General features: G+C 65.9%; 1 protein-coding gene across 1 annotated transcript; it reads right to left on the bottom strand.

Annotated features, from left to right (window-relative positions):
• Positions 1 to 1,974: 1,974 nt before the first annotated feature.
• LOC142823782 (sacsin-like) lies at positions 1,975 to 27,314 on the bottom strand. The gene is given in 9 exon segments (XM_075915160.1): positions 1,975 to 5,118; positions 5,121 to 13,979; positions 14,508 to 14,596; positions 16,198 to 17,569; positions 17,680 to 17,826; positions 18,060 to 18,171; positions 18,365 to 18,452; positions 25,410 to 25,440; positions 27,187 to 27,314. Coding segments are annotated over 8 exon segments (12,627 nt in total). The 5' UTR covers positions 25,433 to 25,440; positions 27,187 to 27,314; the 3' UTR covers positions 1,975 to 3,181.
• Between the last annotated feature and the right edge of the window lie 341 nt (positions 27,315 to 27,655).

Consider the following 27,655-nt stretch of genomic DNA (forward strand, 5'->3'; position numbering starts at 1 on the left):
ATGGGAGCTGGTGCCCCCTGTCCCCTGTAACAAAAGGGCTCTGGGGGGACACTCCAGAGAGTCTCAGCTCAGAACGAATTGCTTTGAGACAGTCCTACAGCCCACGACTGGAGCTCCCTGCGATAAAGCACCAAACAGTCGCAAAGAGCGCGTCTGTTCCCCTACCCTGGCCAGCAAGAAGTCCCACAAGCAACCCCCTCAGACCCTCCCGCTCCCCTGCATCACCGCCAGTAGCCCCCCCACCCCCACGTTCCCCAAGGGGAGGTGATGTGAACCAATCCGGACAAATTCTCCCGCTCCCAGAGGGCCAGCCTCATGCCCAGCTCAGTTTACACCTTCGATCAGACCCAAGCAATCACGTGGTTGCCAACCCCTTAGTAACTAAGCTCTAAGGCTAGGTCTACACTGGCGAGTTCTTGCGCAAGAACCCGCAGAGCGTCCACACTGCCCGCCCGCTCTTGCACAAGAAGACGTACAGTACAGTGTCGGAAGAGGGCTTCTTGCACAAGAGCTACGCTCTTGTCTAACAGGTGTCAGCTCTCTGGCGCAGGGGCTCTTGTGCAAGAAGGCAGTGTGGCTGCACGGCAGAGGTGTCTTGCGCAAGAAAGCCCTACGGCTAAAATGGCCATCAGAGCTTTCTTGCGCAAGAGAGCGTCCACGCTGCCACAGATGCTCTTGTGCAAAAGCACATGGCAGTGTGGACGTGTTCTTGCACAAGAAGCCTTGCGCAAGAACCTGCCAGTGTAGACATAGCCTAAAGGTTTATTTGTAAAAAGAAGAGAAAGGACGACAGTTACAACAGTTACATTAAATACACACGACACTTGCCAAGCTCTTGGCTCAGGCTTGTACCGGCGTTGGAATGAACCGCTGGCGTAAGCCAAATCTCAGGAAGCCACCCACAGCTTGGACGAGTCCTTCGGTCCTTTGTTTAGAACAGGGAGGGGCAACCTGGACTAGCGATGGGACCCCAAGAGAGGCCCTCCTTCATCTCAGTAGGCCGCAAGGTTGTTGCGACCAAGAGAATCTCCCAGGAGAGGGTAGTTTCGCTCACTGTGCTTGCGTGCCTAACAGTGCGGGGGGTGGAGAGAGGGGTTCTCCTTGAGCCTTGGCAGAGCTTGGATTGGTTACAGGGGGACCACTTGGCTGGCAGTCGATGTTGTGTGCGAATATCACACACGGCCAAGACACAATGGGCTTAAGTTACAGCAAGGGCGGTTGACGTTGGACAGTCGGAAAAACTTCCTGATTGTCAGGGTGGTTCAACACTGGAATAAATTGCCTGGGGGGAGAAGGGGATTGTCTAGATGGGGCTTGGCCCGGCTGTGAGGGCAGGGGTCTGGACTTGATGACCTCTAGGATTCTATAAATCTATCATCTCATTTCACGGGCCTTGGTTTGATGTGCGTGTCACTTTTGTGATCCCGGTAGGGGGGAAAAACGACATGGCTGAAACCCAGCAGAATCAGGCCACCCTGGGCACGGGCGATGGTGAATAAAATATCTGCCGGGCCCCACCCAAAACCTCAAGGGGCCACAGACTGCCTCCCCCCCCCGGCCGTCGCACTTCAGGTTGGAGCTAAGGGCTTGCAAGTTTTTAGACAAAATGGAGGGTGTCTAGGGCCTTTTTATCGTTTGCCAGGTGGAAGGAATCCCCTTGTTCTCGCTGTGGAAAATACAGTCACAAGTTGGGGTCACACGGGCAAGTGGCCGGTCAGGGCAGGACTCGGTTGTTTAGGGGTAGGCGCCATTTGCTCCCGTGCTGGTCTGATGTTTGCCGGAAAGTTCATTGGATGAGGATTGGCCCCGCCCGAGGCCCATGGTCAGGCCAGTTCTTGTGTTCAACTTGTGTGCACAAGGCCCCAGCCGGTGGCTGCCCACGGCAAACGTTTGAAATAGAATCTCAGCGCCAAAGCTCACGACTTCCCATAAAAACACGAGACCCGCGTAAGAAAGGCACAGTCGTAACTAGCGATTTGTACACCGTTTATAAACAGCTCCCTGGACACGCACAGGACAAGAGGTGCTGTAACATACAACAGCGGTTGTAACAGGGCATCAACGTGGCCATATTCTAGCCACACAACACAAACAATTCCCCTGGCCTCTGCCCTGGACCAGCTGGGAGCTAGTGCCCCCTAGAGGGGAAAGGCCCCCAGCCCCATTCGCTGCCCCCTGGCCACACAGCGAGTTCTAGGTATTATGACCTGCCCCACAGCTGGAGCGGAAGTGGGTAGACCCCCGTCCTGGCAGCCCCGTTCGGTGCCTGACAGCCTCAGGGAAGGGACGCTGGTGGGAGAAGGGGATGGGTAGCTGGAGCCCACCCACCCACAGAGACCAGGGCTCATCCCCTCCAGCAGAGGGTAGGACTCTGCTCCCTAGTGGCCCTCACCAGGGGAAGAAAGGGCTGGCCCCACGCCTTCCAGGACCTGGCCCCCGAGGAGGCAAACAGCAGGCTGGGGGAAGAGGGTTAAGCCACACTCCGGGCAGCTTCCCACCAGCCATCACAGCATCAACCTCATGCTAAACCCCCACCCACAGCGGCCCCTTGGCCCTAGCCCCCACTGCCACTGTCCGCCACTGGAGAAGAAAGGTTTCCAGAGAGGGGGCCTCATTGCGAGCAGAAGTAGGTGCTGGTTCCAGTGGTGCAGTGCCCGGTAGCTCCCCCCAGGGGGCGCTGGTCCCAGGCGGGGCAGTCGCCAGTGGCTTCCCACAGGGGGCGCTGATCCCAGGCGGGGCAGTCGCCAGTGGTTTCCCACAGGGGGCGCTGGTCCCAGGCGGGGCAGTCGCCAGTGGCTTCCCACAGGGGGCGCTGGTCCCAGGCGGGGCAGTCGCCAGTGGCTTCCCACAGGGAGCGCTGGTCCCAGGCGGGGCAGTCGCCAGTGGCTTCCCACAGGGGGCGCTGGTCCCAGGCGGGGCAGTCGCCAGTGGCTCCCCACAGGGGGCGCTGGTCCCAGGCGGGGCAGTCGCCAATGGCTCCCCACAGGGGGCGCTGGTCCCAGGTGGGGCAGTCGCCAGTGGCTTCCCACAGGGGGCGCTGGTCCCAGGCGGGGCAGTCCCTAGTGGCTCCACCAGGGGGAGGAGGGGGAGCGGAGTCCAGAGGCGCCGTGCCTGGTGGCTCTCCCAGGGGGTGCTCTTGCTGGGCAGAGCAGCAGCCTCCCCATGGCGCCATCCCCAGCCCTCAGTGCCGGGCGATGTAGGCCTGCACCACCTCCAGCACGCCCCGTGCCAGCCGCAGCACCTCCTGCTCCTCTCCGGCCGGGAAGGCCTCGCTGGGGATGGTGGGCGGGGTGTGGTAGCTGGGATACTGCGTGGTCTTGTCGTCCACCCTGTGGCGGCGCAGCTCGGCCACCTGTGCCGGCAGCCCCGCCAGCTCAGCCTCATCGGTGGCCACCTTCTCCGCCAGCGCGGCCAGCGGCTGCTCCCGCTCGAAGCGCTGCCCCCGGTCGTACAAGGCAGCCGCCAGGGCTTTCTCCACGGCACGGTGGACCTTGTAGAAGACCCAGTTGGTGCAGGCCCGTCCTACGTCATGGCCAGCAGCCTGCAGGTCGCTCTGGGCCTGCCGGAGCCAGCGCCTGGCCTCCTCGGCCTGGGGACGCCGCTTGGCCTTGGCCCGGTGATATGACCAGAAATCGTAGTGGAAAGCATGCCCCCTTTGTCTAGCGAACTCCCGGTGACTCTGCCTGTGGTGCCGGGCCTGCCCGTCCCACTCCTGCCACGAGAAATCCTGGTGGCCACAGGGATGGCCCCTGCCCCCTGAGGTCTGGGGGCTGCGGTGGGCACCCGCTGGCCGGGGCTTTCTGCCCGTCTCGAGCTCCTGGATCCTCTCCCGCAGGTACTTGCAGACCTTGTTGGCGAGCTCTTCCTGCCCCACGTTCTTGTCAGGGTGGTAGCGCAGGTAGAGCCGCCGGATCGCCTTCTGCCGCTCCTCCTTGGGCAGCTCCCAGATCTTGGCCAGGCAGGTGTCCACCTCCTCCTTCACCTGTCCCAGGGACTGGCGGTACCAGGCCTCCCGCCTCTCCTTCTGCCGCTGCTGGTCCGGCACTGGCACCAGCGCCTGGCTGCGGCCCTTCAGCTGGCTCCTCCGGAACTGATATAGGTCGTTGGCGCTTACCTCCTTGTGGCGCTCGGCGCCCAGGTCGATGCGGTACATGGGCACCGCTCCATCCAGAAGGACCTCCAGCACTCTGGCGTACAGGTAGCGCTCCGTGGGCGCTGCCGGGTCCAGGTAACCCACGTAGTCACCCGGGGCGAAGGTGTTGAGGATGCTCATGTCCAGGCTGTCGTACCACTCCTCGGGGATCTCCGTACCGGGGCTGGGCAGGGCGTAGGCATCAGGGTGGATGCTGGGTTGCAAGGGCACCCCATTATCCTCTAGCACGCTGAGCACATCACAGGGGTCCTTGCAGGCCAACATCTGCATGAGGATCTGCGTGGACATCCAACGCAGCACGCCTCCCAGAATGCTGTTCACCTCGTTGGCAAGGCTGCTCCAGATCCTGACCAACAGATGCGAGTCCATGCTCTTCTGGTGCATCAGATAGACCCGGCGCTTCCCGTCGGCATCTTCGACCACGTGGACAACCCGGAAGTTCTGGGTCCCCTTCAGCCGCTCCCCGCGATGCACCATCACTGTCTGGATCTTCTCACAGCACACCACCTCCAGACGCTCGGCAGAGAAAGCCACCTCCCGCTCCCCCCAGGCCGCCTCCCTCTCTTCCTTCTCATCCAGTCTCTGCCACCTCAGCAGTGCCGCCAAGCCCTCCTGGAAGTCGGGAGACACAAGGACCTCTTGGAGTTGATTCCGGCTCTCGCAGAACTCCCCATAATGGCACAGCTTGAGAGAGTCCTCCTCCAGCCGCCGCTCCGTGATCTCCGACAGGAACTGGGGCCTCAGGGACTGGGGCAGCTGCTGCATCAGTTTCCAGGGATTATAGTCCCAAGAGGGCAGGTAGCAGCTGGAGAGGTCCACCAGGAACCGGAACTCGCACGCCAAGGCTTGGCTCATTTTGGTAGATGCACAGTTGTTGAAGACCAGGCTGCTGGAGTGGTACAGCTTTCCATCGGTGCAGGGCAGGTGCAGTTCTTCCACCCCAGAGAAGTCCGCTTTCCCTGGACGAGCAGCTGGAAGAGATGCTGGGTAGCCCGGCAGATGGTTTTAATGAGGTTGGGCTGCAGCGTTTCCTTGTCTTGGGTCTCCCGGTGGATCCGGCTCAGCACCCCGGCGTAGTGCCGGACGGAAGGCTCCTGCTCTACACCCAGCTTTTGCAGCAGCTCATTGTAGACCACCACGAGCGGGGATATGGTGTAGAGGTAGGGCCGCAACTCCAGCTCATCCCGCAAGGAGAAGACCACCTGGCCGGCCTCCGCCACCTGCTCGTCTTTCACCAGCACCACCGGCAGCCCTGCGAGGCAGTCGGCCTTAAAGCCGCGCAAGTCACGCTCTAGGTAGCCATACGTCTTGATGAAGACCTTGGTCCGGGTTTTCTGCTCGTGCTTGGTCTTGCACCGTGCCTGGCACACGTTCTTCAGGTTGTCCAGCACCACCGAGGCCGGCATGGTCTGCAGCACTCCAAGACGCTCCAGCACGGACTGGGCTTCCTTCAATAAGAAGACTCCCACCAGGTCCAGGATCACGGCAGACGTCCACACCAGGGCCATATCCTCATGCCGTGGTACCACCAGAGCGCCCTTGGTGGCCACGGGCTGGGTGTGAAGGACGCAGGGTGGATGGAAGTCCCCCAGATCGGCCGGCACGCGCTGCGGGGTGAGAAAGCGGATGGAGGAGACTCTCTCCAGGAAACAGTCTGACCAGGAGTCGCTGGACTGGGACAATAGATGGAGCAGGAGCGCGTTCCGCTGGGCGGGGAGGTCGCCGGAGGCCGCCCCGTCCTGCCACGCCTGCCGCTCGATCCGCGTGGCAAACTCCACGAAGTCGTCCTCGGAGACCTCCCGCTTCATGCCCACGTCATGCAGGAAGGTGTTCACCGTGGACCTGCTCCCTCCCACCTCCTTGAAGAACGTGTCGGGCACGAACTTGGCATCCAGACGCAGCGTCTGGAAGAGCTGCACCTCTCCGTCGTAGAAATAGGAAGCTGGGCGCAGGATCCCCTGCTGGTCCCGGATAAAGCTGATGGGCCTGAAGGTTGAGACGATTTTCTCCTTCTCCGCCCCGTACTCCTTCCAGTATTGGTTTTGGATGATGAAGAGCAGCCTCAAAGCGTCAAGCAGCTGGGAGACCGGCAGCTGGGGCAGCTGGGGCAGGAGATGGCAGGTGAATTGCTGCAGGTCATTCAAAGTGCCGAAGCCAAGATACTTGGCGAGCTCCCGTTGGAGCTCGTTGTCCTGGAGCAAGACCGTCTGCTGGTCCAGCTGGTACAAGGCCTGGAAGCCCTCGGGGAGCTTGGAGATCTTGGTCTCTAGGATGTAGACGTGGCGGTAAGAGGCCAACGCCACCCACGTCCCCTGATGCGTTTGGAACAAGGGCAGGGACCGGAGCTGGTCCAGCTGGTCGTGCGCCAGCTTCTCCACATTCTCTGTGAGGAACCTCAACAGCCCAATGGTCTCATAAGACTTCAGCTCACACCAGCGGAGGCTCGCCCGAGTGGCCAGCTGCTTCAGCACCGAAACGGGGTCCTGCGTCTGCAGCAGGAATGGGCGGAGGCAGTGGAACACGAGCTCGTGGGGGATCATCCGGGTATTCAGTCTGGTAAAGCCCAGCTTGCCCAGGGATTTTTCCATGTCGCTGATGTACCCCTGGATGATGGTGGGCAGGGAGGCCAGAGGAAGCAGATGCTTGTCTCCAGGCTGGTTGCTGCAGACAGGGAGGATGGCCCAGTCCTTGAAGAGAGAGACCAGCTCTTTGAAGGCCTCGGTTATGGCTTCTTCTTTGGGCTTGTTGGCCTTGTAGATCATGCGGTTAAAGAGCTCCCACACCTCCTTCACCCACTCCTGGGCCTCTTCCGACTGGGCCTCCCAGTCCGGCTGCGCCAGGACCTCCTGGACGAACCTGGCCGCCTCCTGCAAGGTGAACTTCATCAGGAAGCCAGCCTTGAACAACAGCGGCTCGTGGCGGACGTCGTTGGCGAGGAATTGGTGACGCTGTCGCGGGAAGAGGCGGTGGGCGCTGCTCTGGTACACCGGCTCCTGGGCCCTGAACTGCCGCAGCATGTCGTCGTGGGTCACGGCGAGCGGCAGCCCCTGCAGATCCCCAACATTCCCTTCCTGCAGTTCCTGCAGGCAGAATTCCAGCAGGAGGGAGCAGCTGGACTTGTCCTGCAGGGGTGTCTTGGAGACCCGGCAGGGCAGCTGCAGAGGCAGCGCTTTGAGAAAGCAGCAGAGAGACCCGGGATTCAAGGTCAAGACCGTCACGCCCGCCTTGGCAAACTGGTCATGGATCTGCCAGAGGGCCTGGAAGGCCGGGACAAGCTTCATCTCCAGTCTTTGGAGGACATGGCTCATGGAGTCATGAACTTCCTCCTGCAGGAAGAAGGGCTCTTGGAGCAGGGGGGCCCTCCCGGGTGCAGTCCACGTGATGCTCACCGTCTGCACGAGGCTCACATGGTGGCGGACGTTCTCTGTCTGGTACACGGGGATCAACGGCTGCTGTGTCTCAGCGATTAGCTCGTAGACCCGCCTGACCAGCTGGTGCCAGGAGGGGAGCACGCCCTCCGTCACGGCTGGGAAGTACCTGAGATATCTCGGCTGCAGCGTCATCCAGCAGGCCTCCAGCGTCCTGAAGCGCGGCGCCTCCCCCAGCTTCTTCTGCAGCCAATCCAGCAGCCGGCAGTAGAGCGGCGCCAGCAGCCGCTGCATCAGGAAGCCATTCCAGGCCGTCTTCCGGCTCCCCCCGTCCTCCTTGCACAGATCGCGGCGAGCCGAGTCCACCAAGAAGTTGCCATTGATGTGGACAGGCAGGCCGGTCTCCAGCGGCAGCGGCAGGGTGCAGAAGGCCCTGCCAGGCAGAAATGAATCCAGGCAGGCAGCCACCGCGCCGTATGGTAGGCGCTCTGGGTCTGGAGACTCCTTTTGGGCGGCATCATCCAGCCCTGCCTGCCACACGACTGCCCAGCTGGTTGGAGGCACAGAGCAGCCACGGTTGATCTTCATGGTGTAGACCACCCTCACCGGTGTGGCCTCCTCGCTGCCTAGAACAGCCATGCGGCTCAACCGGCCTTGGAACTCCTTTCTCAGCACCTCGTTGCCTTGCTCCATCTCCGTCTCCACCCGCAGCAGCTCCCGCGGCGGCTTCCCGTCCTCGGTGATCTCGGAGAAGATGATGGTCCTCAGATGGCGAAGGAACAACACCAGGCTGTCGGCCTCTGATGCCAGCGCCTCCTGCATCTGCTCCAGGTCTTCTTCGCGGATCGCCCGCGGGCACACCCGGGAGCTAGCCGCGCCCTCCGCCGTGCGCAGCGGCAGCCTAAAGAGCACCCCTTGGCTCAGGTCGAAGAGGTTGGGCAGGAAGGTGGCATAGACATCGGGGAAGGTCTTCTTGAAGTTCCCGTTGATGCTGAACATGGCACCCGGGTACTGCTCGGTGGCTGTGGGCACATAGCGGAGATGGGGGTCGAAGACGCCCAGGGCGCTGTCGCCCGTCACAAAGGTGGGGCAGTCAGTCAGGTGGAAGACAGAGTTGAAACCCAGGCCGTACTTGCCCGTCTTGTCCTGCCGGCCCCCTTTGCCCCCCACGCCCAGCCGCTGGATGCCCTCGATGTCCTGCTGCGTCAGGGGCTTGTCGTTGTAGATGCAGAGGGCGGGGCCTTGGAGGCCGCCCCACTCCTCGGAGAAGACGCGATGGGCGGGATGGTGGCGGCGGTCCCAGACGAAGTGGATCTGGCTGGCACCGGCATCGTCGGCGTTCTGCAGCAGCTCCTTCAGCACGTCGCGGGAGGAAGAGGAGTATTCCCGCAGGATGTTCTGCAGCCGCACGGTCAGCTCCTCCCGGGCCCCGAACTCCGACGCCCACGGCGCCAGCTCCAGCCCCTGGATCTTCCCCTGGGCCAGGGCCCGGTGCCTCGTAGTGGGCACGCCGTAGCGCAGTGCTACCTCCCGGGCGATCCGGCCATGGCACAAGGGCGTCCCCTCCTCCCGGGGCAGCCAGGGCGTGTCATTGAAGTGCAACTTGGCCACCGGGCACAGGACGTCCCCTTGATCTGGGAAGAAGATGCCTTGAGCTTCATACGCCCCCACCAGCTGCCCCTCTGGCAAAGCCTCCATCAGCCCGATGGTCACCAGCCTCAGTGCCAGCTGCAGCTCTCCTGGAGACAAACTCCGCCCGGCGGTCTTCCCGGCCAGCTCCCGGAGCACCCCCGCGTAGCTCTCCAAGGCGAAGGTCTCCCGCAGTCCCACGCACTCCCACAGCGCCTTGAACCCCCCATACTCCTGGGGTAGCTGGTGGAGATACGGGGAGGCCTCGAACGACAGCGCCCAGGCCACCGCCTTCACTGGCACAAAGAGCGCCCCCACCAGGACAAAGGGAAATGCTGCCGCCTTCTTAGCTACCTCCTCCTTGCACGTGGGCTGCTGCCCCAGCAGTTTGTCCAGGTAGGCGTAACACTGCCGTGCCATCTCCTGCAGCTGCGGCTTGGGCAGGGCGTTGGAGCCTTGGCAGGCCTCCGCCAGCTGCTGCAGCACCGTGCCAGCGGGCGGCTTGCGGTTCAGCCCCAGGAAGTCCTGGACTGCCTTGGAGAACCTGCAGTCCTTTCCCAGGTCCTCGCTGGCCAGGACAGGTTGGATCAGCCCCACCAGGCCCCAGTGCTTGTCATGGTAGAGGTCGGTGGGCCGGCAGAGCTCACGGCGGGCACCGGGCAAGGCGGCCGGCAGGAAGGGTATGGCACGGAAGGCCACTTGGGCGGTGTTGTCCGAACCCCGTTCCAACAGCTGCTCCAGCAGCTCCAGGATGCGGCAGATTCTCCGGCAGCCCTGCTGTCGGTCACGCTGCCAGAGGGCCTGCACGGTGCGGGTCCGCTCCATCAGCTCGGTCATCGGCACCACGTCCTTGGCCATGCCCAGGCCCTCCAGCCGCAGCAGCCTCTCCGGCCTCAGGAAGCCAGTCCCGCTGGGGAAGCGCCCCTCCTGGGGGTCGTACAGCGGGGCCACTCTGCCATGGGGATGCACCAGCTTCCCGACGAACTGCAGCTGCCCCCGGGGGGCGGTGGGGATGCAGGAGGCAGAGACCAGCAGCTGCTCCACTGCAGCATCACGCATGTCCAGGGCGTGGAGAATCAAGGCGTCGCGGTCAGGTGCGTCCAGCCTGGCCATGTTGGCAAAGACGATCTCCTGGTAGAACCTGGCCCAGGCATAGGTGTTGGGCAGCAAGGCATCGCCATGACTGCTCTCTTGGAAGCTAGATCTCACCCACTTTGGCAGTGACACAGCCAAGAAGGGCTCCGGCAGCAAGTTGGCAAAGACCCTGGTGGCTGCCTCTCCCACCTGGGGGTTATGGGTGATGGCGGAGTCTAGGAAGCAGGCGTTGTCTCTGGCGCACCATTGCCGGCCATTGGAGAACAGCGCCAGGTCCTGCCTGGTGGCCAGCTCTTGGTAGAAGGCCTTCACAGCCTCGTTGAAGGGATACCTGACCTTGCTGATGTCTGGCCAGAAGGTGTGGTATTCGTAGTTCTCCAGCTCACCCTCCTGGTGCATCTCTCGGAGCAGGCTCAACGCTCGGAGCCAGGCAGCCGGCACCGCGTCGCGCAGCAACGCCAAGTTCCACTCGCCCTTGGCCGTGGTGTCCCATAGTCCTTTGCGATTGGAAAGGACAGCGAAGGCTCCGTGCAGGTGCATGGGGAGTCCAGAGGTGATGGGCAGGGGCAGGAAGCAGAAGACATGCCCTTCAAAGTCATCTAAGCGTGGAGCCCACTTTCCTGGCTTGGTGGGGGCAAGCGGCAGAGCCACTCCAGCTCTAGGGGACGAGGGCCGGGTCCCATCACGCATCCCCTGCTGAAACAGAACCAGGGACGCTCTAGTGCCCGAGCAGGTGTGCACCAGGTAGCAGCGGATGGTGAGGTTCGACGCCCATTGTACCGTCAGCTGTTCGATGCTGGACTGGCCTGCCCTCGAGTCTCCAGCATCCTCAAGGCTCTTGATCCGCGTCCGGTCCAGCATGGCCAGGGACTGGGTGGCCTCTGGGGAGGGAGCCTCATTGGGAAGAAGCTTCAGTGACACCTTCTCCACCCCCCGTAGGAAGAGCAGCAAGATGTGGCAGAAATCCCGGAAGCCGCTCCGGAGCCTCTCGACCCGGTCGATGCCGAAAGCCACCTGGGTGATCCGTGACTCCCGAGCCTCCTCTTCGGTGCGGAAAGGCAGGCGAAAGAGCGTCCCCGGGAAGTCGAACGGCTCCTGGGTTTGGAACCCAAACAAGCCCCGGTAAGGCCGGAACTGATTGGCAAAGGTGCTCAACGTGGCCGGGCGCTGGCGCAAGTCCAGCCGGATCCCAGGGCAGGCCGGGTTGGGGATGTGCTTGCGCAGGTGGGTGACGTTGGGGTCGAAGATCAAGAGGCTGGTGCCGCTCAGCACCGAGGGCACATCGGTCACGTGGTAAACGGTGTTGAAGCCCAAGCCGAACTTCCCGATCTTGCCCTCTTGGCTTTCTTTGGTGGCCGCTCCCACCCGGATGATGTTGACCAAGTCTTCCTGGGTGAAGGCTGCATCGTTGTAGGACCACAGAGCCGGGCCGTGGCAGGCGGCCATGCCGGGATCCAGCAGCCCATCCGTGCTGCCCCCATGGTGCCGCAGATCCAGCAGAAAAGAGCATTCCCGGGCACCTGCATCCTCCGCGTTCTGGACCAGCTCTTTGAAGAGGTCGGCCTCTTCGGTGTATTCCCGCAGGATGTTCCAGATGCGTGTGGTGATGGGCTCCGAGGGCCCCCACGGCTCAAACAGCTGCGGCTGCAGCACCCGGGTACTCAGCAGTGCCACACCCAGGAAAGTGGCCGTCGCTGGTGGCACCGCCTCGTGCACCACGGCCAACTCAGCGTCTTCGCCCTCCAGATCCACCAGGCTGGCTCGGTCAATGTCACAATACAGGGCCGACGAGGCTGGACGCAGGGCAAAGCCGGATCCTCCTGGAGCCTGCACCGGTACTGGCAGGTTTCCGTCACCGCGGTGCCCCTTGCTTTTCAGCCAGTCTAGGATGGCCACTGCCAGCCTCAGCTCCGCCTCAGTGCCACCCCCGGCGCGGCCATCGATCTCCTCCCCCAGCCGGCGCAGCGCCTGGTTCAGCTCCTGCTCCCCCACCGTATCCCGCACGCCCCAGGTCAGGAAGAGCTGGCGGTAAGGCAGGAATTCCTGGGGGACCCTTGGCACCATGCAGCTCAAGTCCAGGCCCTCTGGGTAGGCCAGCACCACCTCGGCGGGGAGGGAGAATCCATCGCCGGTCCAGACGACAACACTGGACGACGCCCCCTGAAACTGCTGCAGATTCTGCTGCATGTGCTGGTAGATGTCATGGAGCTGTGATCCCAGCGTCCGGAGGTCCTTGCGCCGGTCCCTCTGTGCCAAGAGCCGCAGGTTCGTCAGCACTTTCTCGGCGGGGGGCAGCCGGGACAGTCCCAGCTTCTCCTCAGCCTGCTTCTGGAAGGCGTCCGTCAGCGGCATGGCCAGCCCTGCCAGGCTGGCGTGACAAGCCGATCGCAGCCTCTCCGGGGCAAGGAAAGGGCCGGCCGGCTGCAGCTCGATGGGGTCGGTGGCGGGCACCCAGGCCAGGTTCCGCAGCACCTGCAGCTTCTTCTGGCAGAAGCGGGCCAGCGCCGAGGTCTGGTTGCACAGCTCGATCAACGTTTGGGATTTGGCTGTGGCCCTGGAGGCGTCCTTGGCCTGCTGGAGCCGGCCCACGTCCCGGGCGGCCTCTAGCACGTGCTCGGGCGTGATGGCCGTGTCGCTGGTCTTCAGCCCCAGGGCACGGAGGGTCCGGAGCACGGCCGTCGCCCGGAAAGCCATGGGTGGGAAGCACTGGGGGCCCAGCAAGGCCCGGAAAAGCCTGTTTTCGGGGTCAAAGAGTTCACTGGCACGTGCCAAGCTCCCGCCGCGGTCCATGAAGGCCAGCTCCTCGCATAGAGCCTTCAGTTTCTTGCTCTGTCCGAACAGGGTATCCCCGTGCTGCAGCACCCACAGCAGGAGCCGCTCGGCCTCCGGCGCCCGCCTGGCGTACTTCCCCTTCTTCACCGCCTGCACCGCCAGCAGCGCCAGCTCCCCTGCGCCAAGCAGCCTCCCCCGGCTCGGCAGCAAAAGCCGGCGGTCCGCCTCGTCCCGGCACCGCAGCACCGTCTCCGGCAGCACCAAGTCTTCAGGGACCCCCGGCACCGTGCTCTTCTCCAAAGCTTGGGAGCTGCCGGCTGGCACCAACCCAGCTGGGCAAGGCGGCGAGAGGGACGGCATCTTCTGGAAGATGGGCAAGCTGCCCAGCACTTCGGCAGCCCGGCCGGAGAGGTCGGAAGCGGACACCTGCGACAGAAATTGGCGGAGGATCCGGTGTCGGTCTGGGGACAGGGAGCCCAGCTGGGCAGCCACGGCGGCCACGCCCAGGTGGCCGAAGGCTCTCAGCGCGTTGCCGGCCGTGGGCGCCAGGACGTAGTCGGTCAGTTGGCGGTGCCAGAGCGCCGAGTCCCAGCTGCGGATCACCGTGCAGCCCAAAGCCTCCAGGATGCCACATTCCTCCTCCGCCAGGCTGCGCCCGTCCCAGGTCTGGAACAGCAGCGTGGGTGCGGGAGAGAGACGCGCCAGCTGGATGCTACCGGCGCCCTGGCGCGGGGGTCTGAGAGGGATGAGCGGGTGGCCCTCAAACGCTGCCAGGGAGTGCACATGGTGCTGTAGATAGTCCCAGAAAACAGCCAGCCACTGGCGGGGAGGCTGGCGGGGGTGGCCGCCCGGGGACCAGCTGATGTGGGCAGAGCTGGATTTGAACCAGGCTGCGGGGAGGGCGTCTTTCAGCTTCTCCTTAATGACGGCTGGGTCCAGAGAGACGAGGTTCCTGAAGAGCCCTGCAAGAACCAGAGAGATCCAGGATGGCGACCGGACCAGAACCACACGGCCGCCCAGTCCCCCAGGCCATCGCACAGCGGCGTAACACAGTCTGCTGGAAACGCAGCCACCTCTGGGGTGGGACACAGGCAATGGGCCCTCTAACATTTCCTATCTCTGTGCAGAATCAATGTTGGTCTGTGCACCAAAGCAGGGGCAGATGTGCACCCCCCATAGAAACACATGCTGCCGGCTGTGGGCACTCTTCCACGCAGCTGAATCTCTCCTGGGTGGCCACCCAAGCACTCAGATTACAGGGCCATCAGCCACGGGGGTGGCTATAAGGGGACAGAGATGCGGCCCCTCCGGGGTGTATGTCCCAGTGCTGGGACACGAGGCACAGGAGGCTGGTAATATGGGGCTATCTCGCCCGGAGCGGAGATGCGACTGCCTCTGGGGTGGAGGGGTGGGGGCTGGGTAACAGCAACATGCCTGTTACCCCATGAACAGAGATGGGCCCCCAGGACGGACGGTCGGTCGCCACTTACCCTGCGCTGCCATCTGGTGCAGGTGGCTCAGCAGGCCGGGGCTCAGATCCTCTGGTAGAAAACTCTCAGCCAGGCCAGGCAACAGGGTCCTGGAAAGCAGGAATTCAGAGAGGTCAGATGGCAAGGCTGGCACGGGGGGCAGGAATGGGGCCCGGGACCTCTCCCCTCTAGGGGGCGCCAGCGCTCGTCTGATCCCAGGGTAGGGCTGGCACGGGGGGCAGGAATGGGGCCCGGGGCCTCTCCCCTCTAGGGGGCGCCAGCGCTCGTCTGATCCCAGGGTAGGGCTGGCACGGGGGGCAGGAATGGGGCCCGGGACCTCTCCCCTCTCGGGGGCGCCAGCTCCCGTCTGATCCCAGGGTAGGGCTGGCACGGGGGGCAGGAATGGGGATCCAGGGCCTCTCCCCTCATGGGGGCGCCAGCTCCCGTCCGATCCCAGAGCAGGGCTGGCTCGGGAGGCAGGGAATGGGGCCCGGGGCCTCTCCCCTCTCGGGGGCGCCAGCTCCCGTCTGATCCCAGGGTAGGGCTGGCACGGGGGGCAGGAATGGGGCCTGGGGCCTCTCCCCTCTCGGGGGCGCCAGCGCCCGTCCGATCCCAGAGCAGGGCTGGCTCGGGAGGCAGGGAATGGGGCCTGGGGCCTCTCCCCTCTCGGGGGCGCCAGCGCCCGTCCGATCCCAGAGCAGGGCTGGCTCGGGAGGCAGGGAATGGGGCCCGGGGCCTCTCCCCTCTCGGGGGCGCCAGCGCCCGTCCGATCCCAGAGCAGGGCTGGCTCGGGAGGCAGGGAATGGGGCCCGGGGCCTCTCCCCTCTCGGGGGCGCCAGCTCCCGTCCGATCCCAGAGCAGGGCTGGCTCGGGAGGCAGGGAATGGGGCCTGGGGCCTCTCCCCTCTCGGGGGCGCCAGCTCCCGTCCGATCCCAGAGCAGGGCTGGCTCAGGGGGCAGGGAATGGGGCCCGGGGCCTCTCCCCTCTCGGGGGCGCCAGCGCCCGTCCGATCCCAGAGCAGGGCTGGCTTGGGAGGCAGGGAATGGGGCCCGGGGCCTCTCCCCTCTCGGGGGCGCCAGCTCCCGTCCGATCCCAGAGCAGGGCTGGCTCAGGAGGCAGGGAATGAGGCCCGGGGCCTCTCCCCTCTCGGGGGCGCCAGCGCCCGTCCGATCCCAGAGCAGGGCTGGCTCGGGGGGCAGGGAATGGGGCCCGGGGCCTCTCCCCTCTAGGGGGCGCCAGCTCCCGTCCGATCCCAGAGCAGGGCTGGCTCAGGGGGCAGGGAATGGGGCCCGGGGCCTCTCCCCTCTCGGGGGCGCCAGCGCCCGTCCGATCCCAGAGCAGGGCTGGCTCAGGGGGCAGGGAATGGGGCCCGGGGCCTCTCCCCTCTAGGGGGCGCCAGCGCCCGTCCGATCCCAGAGCAGGGCTGGCTCAGGGGGCAGGGAATGGGGCCCGGGGCCTCTCCCCTCTAGGGGGCGCCAGCGCCCGTCCGATCCCAGGGTGCCGGGTCTCCGCACGGGGCTGGCTGGTTGGGAGAGGCAGCGGGTTCCTCATCCCAGGGGGCCCTGGTGGGAACTGGGTCCCCTCGGCTCACAGAACCGGCGTTGCCCCGCCCTGCCGGGCCCAGGTGCTGTGAGTGACCAGAGCTGCTCTCCCCAGGCAGCTTCTACCCCGGGAGGGGGGTGGAGGGACGGGGGGCCAGGGGCTCGCTCACCTGGGGAAGGCCTTGCTGTCAGCATAGACCGTGCCACCGGCGCCCCCAAAGCAGGCAAAGCCCCCGTCGGCACGTGGCAGCAGCTCCAGCCCTGCCAGCTCCCGGTAGTGCCTGTCTCCGGCCACGTACTCCAGCAGCAGCCGCCTGTCAGCCGAGCCGCCGGCAGGCCCCGTGCGCCCCAGGACCTTGCGCACGTAGGCCGGCGTGGCCTCCGTCACCGCGGGGCCGCCCGCAGCCAGCGCCTGGCGCACGTGGGCTGGCACCAGCACCAGCGGCTCGCCCGCCTGCAGCAGGGCAGCTGCCAGCACCCGCAGCGTGGCCTCGGTGGCTCCGCTCTGCGGCAGGAAAAGGGCAGCTGCAGCTCGCAGCCGGCGCGGGCCGGGTTTGCCGGCTGGCACCAAGATTTCCATGCCCCACAGCTGCTGGCAGATCCGTTGCACCAGGCTCCGGTAGCGCTGCTGGTGCCGGCTCAGCTCCGGGTCGGGCCAGGTGCCGTACGGGTCGCCGGGACAACGTGCCGCCACCGCCACGGCCTGGCGGTAGGCGAGCGGTAGTAGCTCTTCCATCAGCAGCTGATTCCACCGGGCGGCGTGGTCCCGTCCGCCGTCTTCTTCAGCCCACTGGACGTGGCGCCGGTCGTCCGTCAGGTGGAAGGGGGCATTGATGTGCAGAGGCAGCCCCGTGGCGTTCTCCTCCGTGGCTGGCAGCGGCAGGAAGCAGCAGAGATGCCCGGCACAGCTGCCATGCAACGGGTACGCCAAGGCCACGCTGGGCAAGCTCCCCAGCACATCAGCCAGCTCCGCCAGCTCTGGGAAGGCGTCTCCGGTCGGCGTGGCCGTGACCACCAGCCACTCGCGCTCCGCCGCCCCCTCGGCGGCCGCGCCCCGCACCCCGACAGCTTTTATGGAGGCCGCGGCGGATAATGCCGCTGTGGCCACCTCATCCTGGACCAAGGCTGGCCCGTTGAGTGGGCGCGGGGTGGCCGTGGCCTCCAGCAGCTCCGTGGTAGCCCCCTGGGCGTCCACCGTCTTCAGGGCCAGGCGCCGGACGTGGCGGAGGAAGAGGAGGCAGGTGGGGGCGTCGTGGAGGAAGGCCTGGAAGAGCTGCTGCACCCGCTCAGGGCTGTACAGGTTGTCCGAGATGCCGGAGAGCTCCTGGCGCAGCGGGAAGCGGAAGAGGGTGCCGGGGAACTGGCCATCCGCCGGGGCCCCCTTGCCGTGTCCCATGGCCTCCAGCGCCCCCCAGAAGGGGGCAAACTGGTCGCCCAGCTCGGCTGCCTCCTCCAAGTGCCACTGCTGCCCGCCGTCCAGGAGCGCCGCCCGCTGCGGGTCCAGCACACCCAGCCAGGGCCCGCTCAGCACCGCCGGCAGATCTGCAGCGAGAGGGGGGCGGGGGTAAGCGACGGGGAGCCCCCGTGGGGACCCAAGCTCCGCCCCCTCCGGCCACCCGGCCCTCCGGGGGCGGGGTCCCGGCGGGCCTCACCTGTCAGGTGATAGACGGAGTTGAAGCCCAGGCCGAAGCGGCCGACGGTGCCGGGGTCGCGCAGTTTGTGGCTGTCGCCCGTGCTCTGGATCCCGTCCCAGTCGGCCTCCGAGAAGATCCCATCATTGTAGGCCACCAGCGCCGGGCCTGGAGGCAGAGCATGCGTGAGGGCGGAGCCCCGCCTGATCCCCTGCCCCCCAACACTAGCCCCTGTGAGGCACAGGCCCCCAGTCCCTGTGGACGCTGCAGGAGACGTGGGACCCTCGGTTTGCTAGCCCGTCCCCGACCCTCTCCTTGCCCCTCCAGCCCTGCCATGCCCCCCAGGTCTCCCCACCCATCACAGATCCCTTCCCCCAGCCTGTAGCCTGCCCCCCCCATACCCTGCGCTCGCTGCAGCCCCTCCTCAGCCAGGCTGTGGGTCCCGTAGCTGCGCTCGTCACACAGGAAGATCACCTCCGTGGCCCCCGCATCATCCGCGTTCTGGATCAGCTCCTGGGGAGGGGAGACAGGGCCCGTCAGCGCAAACCCCCCGGGCCCATTCCCCCCCCCCCCCCAGCCTGGGCACACACTGAGAAGGGGAGCTGGGATGGCGGGTCTCTCTCCCAGTCTCAGGGAGAGGAGTGAGGCCTAGTGGTTAGAGAGGGGGGGGGAGTCCCTGCCATGAATCCCCCGGCCCAGGACTCACCTTCAGAATCTGTCCCCCATCTGGGTACTTGCGCAGGATGCTCTGCAGGTATTTCAGGAATGGGGGGGGCTTCTGTCGGAACCCCCTCCTGCGGGGGGAAGGGGGGGAAGAAACATCACTCACCAGGATAAATCTCCCAACACACAGGCCCATCTACTGCAGTAACCCACTTCCTCCCTGCCCCTGGGTCAGCCCCAAGGGCCATCTACCCTGGTATCCCGCCTCCTCCCTGCCCCTGGGTCAGCCCCAAGGGCCCATCTACCCTGGTATCCCGCCTCCTCCCTGCCCCTGGGTCAGCCCCAAGGGCCCATCTACCCTGGTATCCCGCCTCCTCCCTGCCCCTGGGTCAGCCCCAAGGGCCATCTACCCTGGTATCCCGCCTCCTCCCTGCCCCTGGGTCAGCCTCAAGGGCCCATCTACCCTGGTATCCCGCCTCCTCCCTGCCCCTGGGTCAGCCCCAAGGGCCCATCTACCCTGGTATCCCGCCTCCTCCCTGCCCCTGGGTCAGCCCCAAGGGCCCATCTACCCTGGTATCCCGCCTCCTCCCTGCCCCTGGGTCAGCCCCAAGGGCCCATCTACCCTGGTATCCCGCCTCCTCCCTGCCCCTGGGTCAGCCTCAAGGGCCCATCTACCCTGGTATCCCGCCTCCTCCCTGCCCCTGGGTCAGCCCCAAGGGCCCATCTACCCTGGTATCCCGCCTCCTCCCTGCCCCTGGGTCAGCCCCAAGGGCCCATCTACCCTGGTATCCCGCCTCCTCCCTGCCCCTGGGTCAGCCTCAAGGGCCCATCTACCCTGGTATCCTGCCTCCTCCCTGCCCCTGGGTCAGCCTCAAGGGCCCATCTACCCTGGTATCCCGCCTCCTCCCTGACCCTGGGTCAGCCCCAAGGGCCCATCTACCCTGGTATCCCGTCTCCTCCCTGCCCCTGGGTCAGCCCCAAGGGCCCATCTACCCTGGTATCCCGCCTCCTCCCTGCCCCTGGGTCAGCCCCAAGGGCCCATCTACCCTGGTATCCCGTCTCCTCCCTGCCCCTGGGTCAGCCCCAAGGGCCCATCTACCCTGGTATCCCGCCTCCTCCCTGCCCCTGGGTCAGCCCCAAGGGCCATCTACCCTGGTATCCCGCCTCCTCCCTGCCCCTGGGTCAGCCCCAAGGGCCCATCTACCCTGGTATCCCGCCTCCTCCCTGCTCCTGGGTCAGCCTCAAGGGCCCATCTACCCCGGTATCCCGCCTCCTCCCTGCCCCTGGGTCAGCCCCAAGGGCCCATCTACCCTGGTATCCCGTCTCCTCCCTGCCCCTGGGTCAGCCCCAAGGGCCATCTACCCTGGTATCCCGCCTCCTCCCTGCCCCTGGGTCAGCCCCAAGGGCCCATCTACCCTGGTATCCCGCCTCCTCCCTGCCCCTGGGTCAGCCCCAAGGGCCATCTACCCTGGTATCCCGCCTCCTCCCTGCCCCTGGGTCAGCCCCAAGGGCCCATCTACCCTGGTATCCCGCCTCCTCCCTGCCCCTGGGTCAGCCCCAAGGGCCATCTACCCTGGTATCCCGCCTCCTCCCTGCCCCTGGGTCAGCCCCAAGGGCCCATCTACCCTGGTATCCCGCCTCCTCCCTGCCCCTGGGTCAGCCCCAAGGGCCCATCTACCCTGGTATCCCGCCTCCTCCCTGCCCCTGGGTCAGCCCCAAGGGCCCATCTACCCTGGTATCCCGCCTCCTCCCTGCCCCTGGGTCAGCCCCAAGGGCCCATCTACCCTGGTATCCCGTCTCCTCCCTGCCCCTGGGTCAGCCCCAAGGGCCCATCTACCCTGGTATCCCGCCTCCTCCCTGCCCCTGGGTCAGCCCCAAGGGCCATCTACCCTGGTATCCCGCCTCCTCCCTGCCCCTGGGTCAGCCCCAAGGGCCATCTACCCTGGTATCCCGCCTCCTCCCTGCCCCTGGGTCAGCCTCAAGGGCCCATCTACCCCGGTATCCCGCCTCCTCCCTGCCCCTGGGTCAGCCCCAAGGGCCCATCTACCCTGGTATCCCGTCTCCTCCCTGCCCCTGGGTCAGCCCCAAGGGCCATCTACCCTGGTATCCCGCCTCCTCCCTGCCCCTGGGTCAGCCCCAAGGGCCCATCTACCCTGGTATCCCGCCTCCTCCCTGCCCCTGGGTCAGCCCCAAGGGCCATCTACCCTGGTATCCCGCCTCCTCCCTGCCCCTGGGTCAGCCCCAAGGGCCCATCTACCCTGGTATCCCGCCTCCTCCCTGCCCCTGGGTCAGCCCCAAGGGCCATCTACCCTGGTATCCCGCCTCCTCCCTGCCCCTGGGTCAGCCCCAAGGGCCCATCTACCCTGGTATCCCGCCTCCTCCCTGCCCCTGGGTCAGCCCCAAGGGCCCATCTACCCTGGTATCCCGCCTCCTCCCTGCCCCTGGGTCAGCCCCAAGGGCCCATCTACCCTGGTATCCCGCCTCCTCCCTGCCCCTGGGTCAGCCCCAAGGGCCCATCTACCCTGGTATCCCGCCTCCTCCCTGCCCCTGGGTCAGCCCCAAGGGCCCATCTACCCTGGTATCCCGTCTCCTCCCTGCCCCTGGGTCAGCCCCAAGGGCCCATCTACCCTGGTATCCCGCCTCCTCCCTGTCCCTGGGTCAGCCCCAAGGGCCCATCTACCCTGGTATCCCGCCTCCTCCCTGCCCCTGGGTCAGCCCCAAGGGCCCATCTACCCTGGTATCCCGTCTCCTCCCTGCCCCTGGGTCAGCCCCAAGGGCCCATCTACCCTGGTATCCCGCCTCCTCCCTGCCCCTGGGTCAGCCCCAAGGGCCATCTACCCTGGTATCCCGCCTCCTCCCTGCCCCTGGGTCAGCCCCAAGGGCCCATCTACCCTGGTATCCCGCCTCCTCCCTGCCCCTGGGTCAGCCCCAAGGGCCCATCTACCCTGGTATCCCGCCTCCTCCCTGCCCCTGGGTCAGCCCCAAGGGCCCATCTACCCTGGTATCCCGCCTCCTCCCTGCTCCTGGGTCAGCCCCAAGGGCCATCTACCCTGGTATCCCGCCTCCTCCCTGCCCCTGGGTCAGCCCCAAGGGCCCATCTACCCTGGTATCCCGCCTCCTCCCTGCCCCTGGGTCAGCCCCAAGGGCCCATCTACCCTGGTATCCCGCCTCCTCCCTGCCCCTGGGTCAGCCCCAAGGGCCCATCTACCCTGGTATCCCGCCTCCTCCCTGCCCCTGGGTCAGCCCCAAGGGCCCATCTACCCTGGTATCCCGTCTCCTCCCTGCCCCTGGGTCAGCCCCAAGGGCCCATCTACCCTGGTATCCCGCCTCCTCCCTGTCCCTGGGTCAGCCCCAAGGTCCCATCTACCCTGGTATCCCGTCTCCTCCCTGCCCCTGGATCAGCCCCAAGGGCCCATCTACCCTGGTATCCCGTCTCCTCCCTGCCCCTGGGTCAGCCCCAAGGGCCCATCTACCCTGGTATCCCACCCTGCTGCCCCTGGATCAGCCCCAAGGGCCCATCTACCCCTGTATCCAATCCCCCGCTGATGGGAGGGGTCACTGAGGCAGCATCTGGTGATCATGCGTCATCTTAAACACACCCTGGCCCCCAGTTGCTGCTTGTCCTCCCACCAGTGGGTGCCCACGGGTCCATCAGGCCCCGCCCCTCCATGGGCCACCCTCCCCTCTGGCCAGCAGAGGGCACCGCTACCCCACAAGCCTTCCCTCCCCTTCCCTGTCTCCAGAGCCCACGTGGGAGGGGATGCAATTTTAACCCTATTTGGGGCAAGGGGGTTCTTCACCCCTCCTCCAGCCTTTTCTGGAAGTTGGGGGGCCAGGGAGCTCCCGGGGAGGGAGGGTGAATAAGGGTCCAGAACGTAAGAACAGACCAAAGGCACATCATCCTGTCTGCCTACAGTGGCCAATGCCAGATGCCCCAGAGGGAGGGATCACAACAGGGGATCCTCACACGGTCCCTCCCCTGTCACCCACTTCCAGGCAAACAGAGGCTGGGGACACCTTTCCTACCCATCCTGGCTAATAGCCACTGATTGACATAACCCCCAGGAATTTATCTTGCTCTTTTTTGAACCGTGTTAAAGTCCTGGCCTTCACCACATCCTCTGGCGAGGAGTTCCACAGGTTGACACTGCACTGAGTGAGAGAAAAACTTCCTGTTGTTTGTCTTAAACCTGCTGACTATTCATTTCATTTGGTGAGCCCTCGTTCTTATATTGCGGGAATAAGTAAATCACTTTTCCACAATCATTTTTCCACTCTAATCCTGATTTTATCGACTCTATCACAGGGGTGGCTAACCAGTCAGGCACGAAGCCAAAGCAGCTGTGGATAGATTGCAAAGAGCCACATTTGATATGTTTATTTGTATAGATCTGTAAGTGTAGATAGTACAGGAAATAGAGTGAGGAAAGTGACGCGATTGGTTCCTGGGGAAGCGTCGCAAGTCGTGGCAACAGGTGCCGTGCGCCGTCGTACATGTGGGCTGAGGGCGTAAATCGGGGGGGCCGGGCCCCTTCCGCCCTTACAAAAGTGTGGGAAGTGCGGGGGGTCGCAATTCAGGCCGTCATAATGCGGGGGGGGGGGGGGGGGCTGTAAACCAGACACAAACTGATTCTTTTTTTGCCTTGGAATTTAAATAGGACACTTGTGTTTGCTGCCTTATTCTGTAGCCACAAAGGCTTTGAGTTTAAGGTGCCAGCCCCCCCCTCTAATCCAATGCCCCTCCCCTCCCCCAGAGCCAGGCACCCCCAGCCTCCCCCCAACCCAATGCCCCTCCCCTTCCCCAGAGCCAGGCACCCCCAGCCTCCCCCCAACCCAATGCCCCTCCCCTTCCCCAGAGCCAGCCCCCCCCCCCACTCTAACCCAATGCCCCTCCCCTCCCCCAGAGCCAGGCACCCCCAGCCTCCCCCAACCCAATGCCCCTCCCCTCCCCCAGAGCCAGCCCCCCCCACTCTAATCCAATGCCCCTCCCCTCCCCCAGAGCCAGGCCCCCCCCAGCCCTCCCCACTCTAACCCAATGCCCCTCCCCTCCCCAAGAGCCAGGCACCCCCAGCCTCCCCCCAACCCAATGGCCCTCCCCTCCCCCAGAGCCAGGCACCCCCACTCTAACCCAATGCCCCTCTCCTCCCCCAGAGCCAGGCACCCCCAGCCGCCCCCAACCCAATGCCCCTCCCCTCCCCCAGAGCCAGCCCCCCCACTCTAACCCAATGCCCCTCTCCTCCCCCAGAGCCAGGCACCCCCAGCCGCCCCCAACCCAATGCCCCTCCCCCAGAGCCAGGCACCCTCAGCTCCACTCCTGCCCCCCTTAACCCAATGCCTGGGTCTCACCGGAGCCGCTGCCGCAGCCACGCACCTCTCCCTCCAGGCGCTGGGGCGCGTGCGCAGGGCGGCCGTGAGCGCGGCTCCGAACGAGCCGTAACCCTAAGAGCCGCCGGTTGGCCACCCCCGCTCTATCCTACCCCCCTTCAGCTCCTCTTCTCTCAGCTGGCGCCCCCGTCTCACCTCTCTTCGGACGGGGACCCCTCCCACCCCTCAGCGGCGCCGGTGCCCTCTCTGACCCTTTTCCACTGCCACAGGGGCTTTTCTGGGACGAGCCGACCACCTCTGGACGCAGCAGCCGAGATGCGGGCGCCCCTGGGCTGAGGGAGAGGCCAGAAGCTGTCCCCGGGTTTATGCCCGATCCCTTTAAGGGTTCCCGCCATCCTGTTTGCTTCGACAGCTGCTGCACGGGGGGGTGCTCCCAGAGAACTATCCACAGAGACTCCCAGATCCCCGGAGTGGTGGCAGCTAATTGAGTCCCCTTCGTATTATACGTACAGTTGGGTGCAAGGCGGGTGGGTAGGAGGAAGGGCCGCGGTTGGGGGGGAAGGGTGTGGCTAGAGCATGTGCCAGCCCTAGCGGGAGGGATCGGCCTCCCTGCCATGCACAGCAGGAAAACCACCATCTCCCTCCCGCTGCTCTGCCGGGACCAGCCTTTTCCCGCACGGCAGTGACGGCTCCCGGCTCACACCGCAGCGGGAACCTGAGCCCAACGCGGGCAAGAGGGCTGGGGCATGAGCGAGAGACTTGGACAGGGCATCCACACAGCAGGGCACCCTCCTGGTTCCCCCCCCCCCCCCCGCTCTGACCACTAGACCCCACTCCCAGGCAGGAGGAGACCCCAGGTGTGTCAGTCTGGCACTCAGTGCCGGGAGCGACTCTTAGCTGGGGGTGGGGTCTGAGACGTGAGAGACCTTGGCGGCACGGCGGCCAGGTCTCCGAAAGGAGCCGCGCACCGGGCAGAGACCGTCAGAGCAGCAACGGGGGGCGGGGGAGCCCTTAGGAAAGGGCAAGCGAATGGGACAGAAAACATCAAGGGGCCTGGCCATCCCCCCTGCCGACGTGCCGGCCCCAGCACTGGGAAGAGCAGCCGGAATTGGAGATGGCGCAGAGGAGGAGGCACCGGGGAGGAGGGGGAGGGACCCACGGCCGTGGGAGGAGAGACGAAGCCCTGAAATCCGGCTGGTGCTGGACACGGCAAAGTAGGAAGCGGCTGCTCCTTCCTGCAGCCCAGGCACGAGGCGGCACCGAAGCCCGTTCACAGGCAGCTGGTCCAGCGCTAACAAGCCCACAAGCGCCCGGACACCCTGCCGGAGAGCGGTGGGAAGGCCGAGGCCGACACGAGGTTCCTAAGGGAACCAGGCCTGTTCCTCCAAGACAGGTCCCCGGATGGCTGGGAGCCAGGCAGGGCAGGGAGGGGATCCCCAGCCTCTGTGTGCCAGCCGGGGGGTGGATCCCTGGGCACTGTGGGAGGGCAGGAGCCAGGCTGCAGGGCCCTTGGCTGTGGTCGGCTCTGCCGGAAGGGCCCCTGGCCAGAGGGGTGGGGCCTTACCCCAGTGTGGTGCGCCCCAAACCGTCCTGAGGGGTCAGCCAAGGAGAAAGGCACCGTCTGCCTGGCCAGTTATCCCACCTCCCAGGGCCAGGTCCTGCCCGCCAGCTGCTTCCCCCCGCGGCCCCGCCCCACACGGAGGGGTCCTGGCTCGGCCTGGCCTCGCCGAGGGAGCCCCCACTGCCCCCTCCCCAGCACTCACCTCCTGGCCTGGGTCGCAGCCATGGGGAAACCTGCGGAACAGACGAGAGAAGCGCGTGAGACACAGGGATACAAGCCAGACCATCCCCCGGGTTGGCAGTGGGGGCATAGGGCTGCAAGACCCCGGGGAGCTCTGGCAGAGCGGCCCCTGCCCCCCAAAGCCCTCCCCAGCTGGCAGGGGGCCCTGACACATGGCCAGCCCCTGCCTAGATGGGTGAGGGCATCCGGCGAGCCCTGGAAAAACCAGGGGTGGAACCCAGAGACCCCCCCCCCCGCGCACCCGCTGCTGTGAGCGCCCGACCCCACCGCCCCGCCAGAGGCAGAACCCAGGCACCCCGGCTCCCAGAGCCCCTCTAACCACTAGTCCCCACCGCCCCGCCAGAGGCAGAACCCAGGTACCCCGGCTCCCAGAGCTCCCTCTAACCACTAGTCCCCACCACCCCGCCAGAGGCAGAACCCAGGCACCCCGGCTCCCAGGGCCCCTCTAACCACTAGTCCCCACCGCCCCGCCAGAGGCAGAACCCAGGCACCCCGGCTCCCAGAGCCCCTCTAACCACTAGTCCCCACCGCCCCGCCAGAGGCAGAACCCAGGCACCCCGGCTCCCAGAGCCCCTCTAACCACTAGTCCCCACCGCCCCGCCAGAGGCAGAACCCAGGCACCCCGGCTCCCAGAGCCCCTCTAACCACTAGTCCCCACCGCCCCGCCAGAGGCAGAACCCAGACACCCCGGCTCCCAGAGCCCCTCTAACCACTAGTCCCCACCGCCCCGCCAGAGGCAGAACCCAGGCACCCCGGCTCCCAGAGCCCCTCTAACCACTAGTCCCCACCGCCCCGCCAGAGGCAGAACCCAGGCACCCCGGCTCCCAGGCCCCTCTAACCACTAGTCCCCACCGCCCCGCCAGAGGCAGAACCCAGGCACCCCGGCTCCCAGAGCCCCCTCTAACCACTAGTCCCCACCGCCCCGCCAGAGGCAGAACCCAGGCACCCCGGCTCCCAGAGCCCCCTCTAACCACTAGTCCCCACCGCCCCGCCAGAGGCAGAACCCAGGCACCCCGGCTCCCAGAGCCCCCTCTAACCACTAGTCCCCACTGCCCTGCCAGAGGCAGAACCCAGGTACCCCGGCTCCCAGGCCCCTCTAACCACTAGTCCCCACCGCCCCGCCAGAGGCAGAACCCAGGCACCCCGGCTCCCAGAGCCCCCTCTAACCACTAGTCCCCACCGCCCCGCCAGAGGCAGAACCCAGACACCCCGGCTCCCAGGCCCCTCTAACCACTAGTCCCCACCGCCCCGCCAGAGGCAGAACCCAGGCACCCCGGCTCCCAGAGCCCCCTCTAACCACTAGTCCCCACTGCCCTGCCAGAGGCAGAACCCAGGTACCCCGGCTCCCAGGCCCCTCTAACCACTAGTCCCCACTGCCCTGCCAGAGGCAGAACCCAGGCACCCCGGCTCCCAGAGCCCCTCTAACCACTAGTCCCCACTGCCCTGCCAGAGGCAGAACCCAGGTACCCCGGCTCCCAGAGCCCCCTCTAACCACTAGTCCCCACTGCCCTGCCAGAGGCAGAACCCAGGCACCCCGGCTCCCAGGCCCCTCTAACCACTAGTCCCCACCGCCCCGCCAGAGGCAGAACCCAGGCACCCCGGCTCCCAGGCCCCTCTAACCACTAGTCCCCACCGCCCCGCCAGAGGCAGAACCCAGGCACCCCGGCTCCCAGAGCCCCTCTAACCACTAGTCCCCACCGCCCCGCCAGAGGCAGCACCAGGCGCTGGCTGGCTCCCACCTCAGGGGCGCTGGTCCCGGCGGCGCTGTCCAGCAGGGTCCCGGCGAAGCAGGCAGCCCGGGGCGCTCCGCTCCCTTTATAGCGGCCGAGCCGGAGCCGCCTCCGCCTCGTTTCGATTCCTCGCTCCAGCCACTTTCGGTTTCCATTCAGCGCCGGCACTGGCGGCTCCGCGCGGGGGGGCGATGGGGGGCGGGGCAGGGGCAGCGGGGAGGCGATGGGGGGCGGCGGGTATCGGGGGGGGCATGGAGTGGGGGGAACCAACGTGACAATCCCCCCCATAGGGCAGGAGGGGTGGCAGAGCCTGGGGCAGGACTGGGGGGGGGGTCTGGGCCCCTCCCCCAACTTGAGGGCCAGGGAGCAATCCCCCTTCTGTAGCCCCCCAGCACAGGCCCGCACCTCAGGCATCTTGCGGGACCCAGGAGCCACATGGGCCAGGGCCCCTTCCTGCCCCCCAGCTGGCCAGATCCGG

Source organism: Pelodiscus sinensis, unplaced genomic scaffold (assembly GCF_049634645.1).
Source record: "Pelodiscus sinensis isolate JC-2024 unplaced genomic scaffold, ASM4963464v1 ctg34, whole genome shotgun sequence".
NCBI classification, from domain to species: Eukaryota; Metazoa; Chordata; order Testudines; family Trionychidae; genus Pelodiscus; species Pelodiscus sinensis.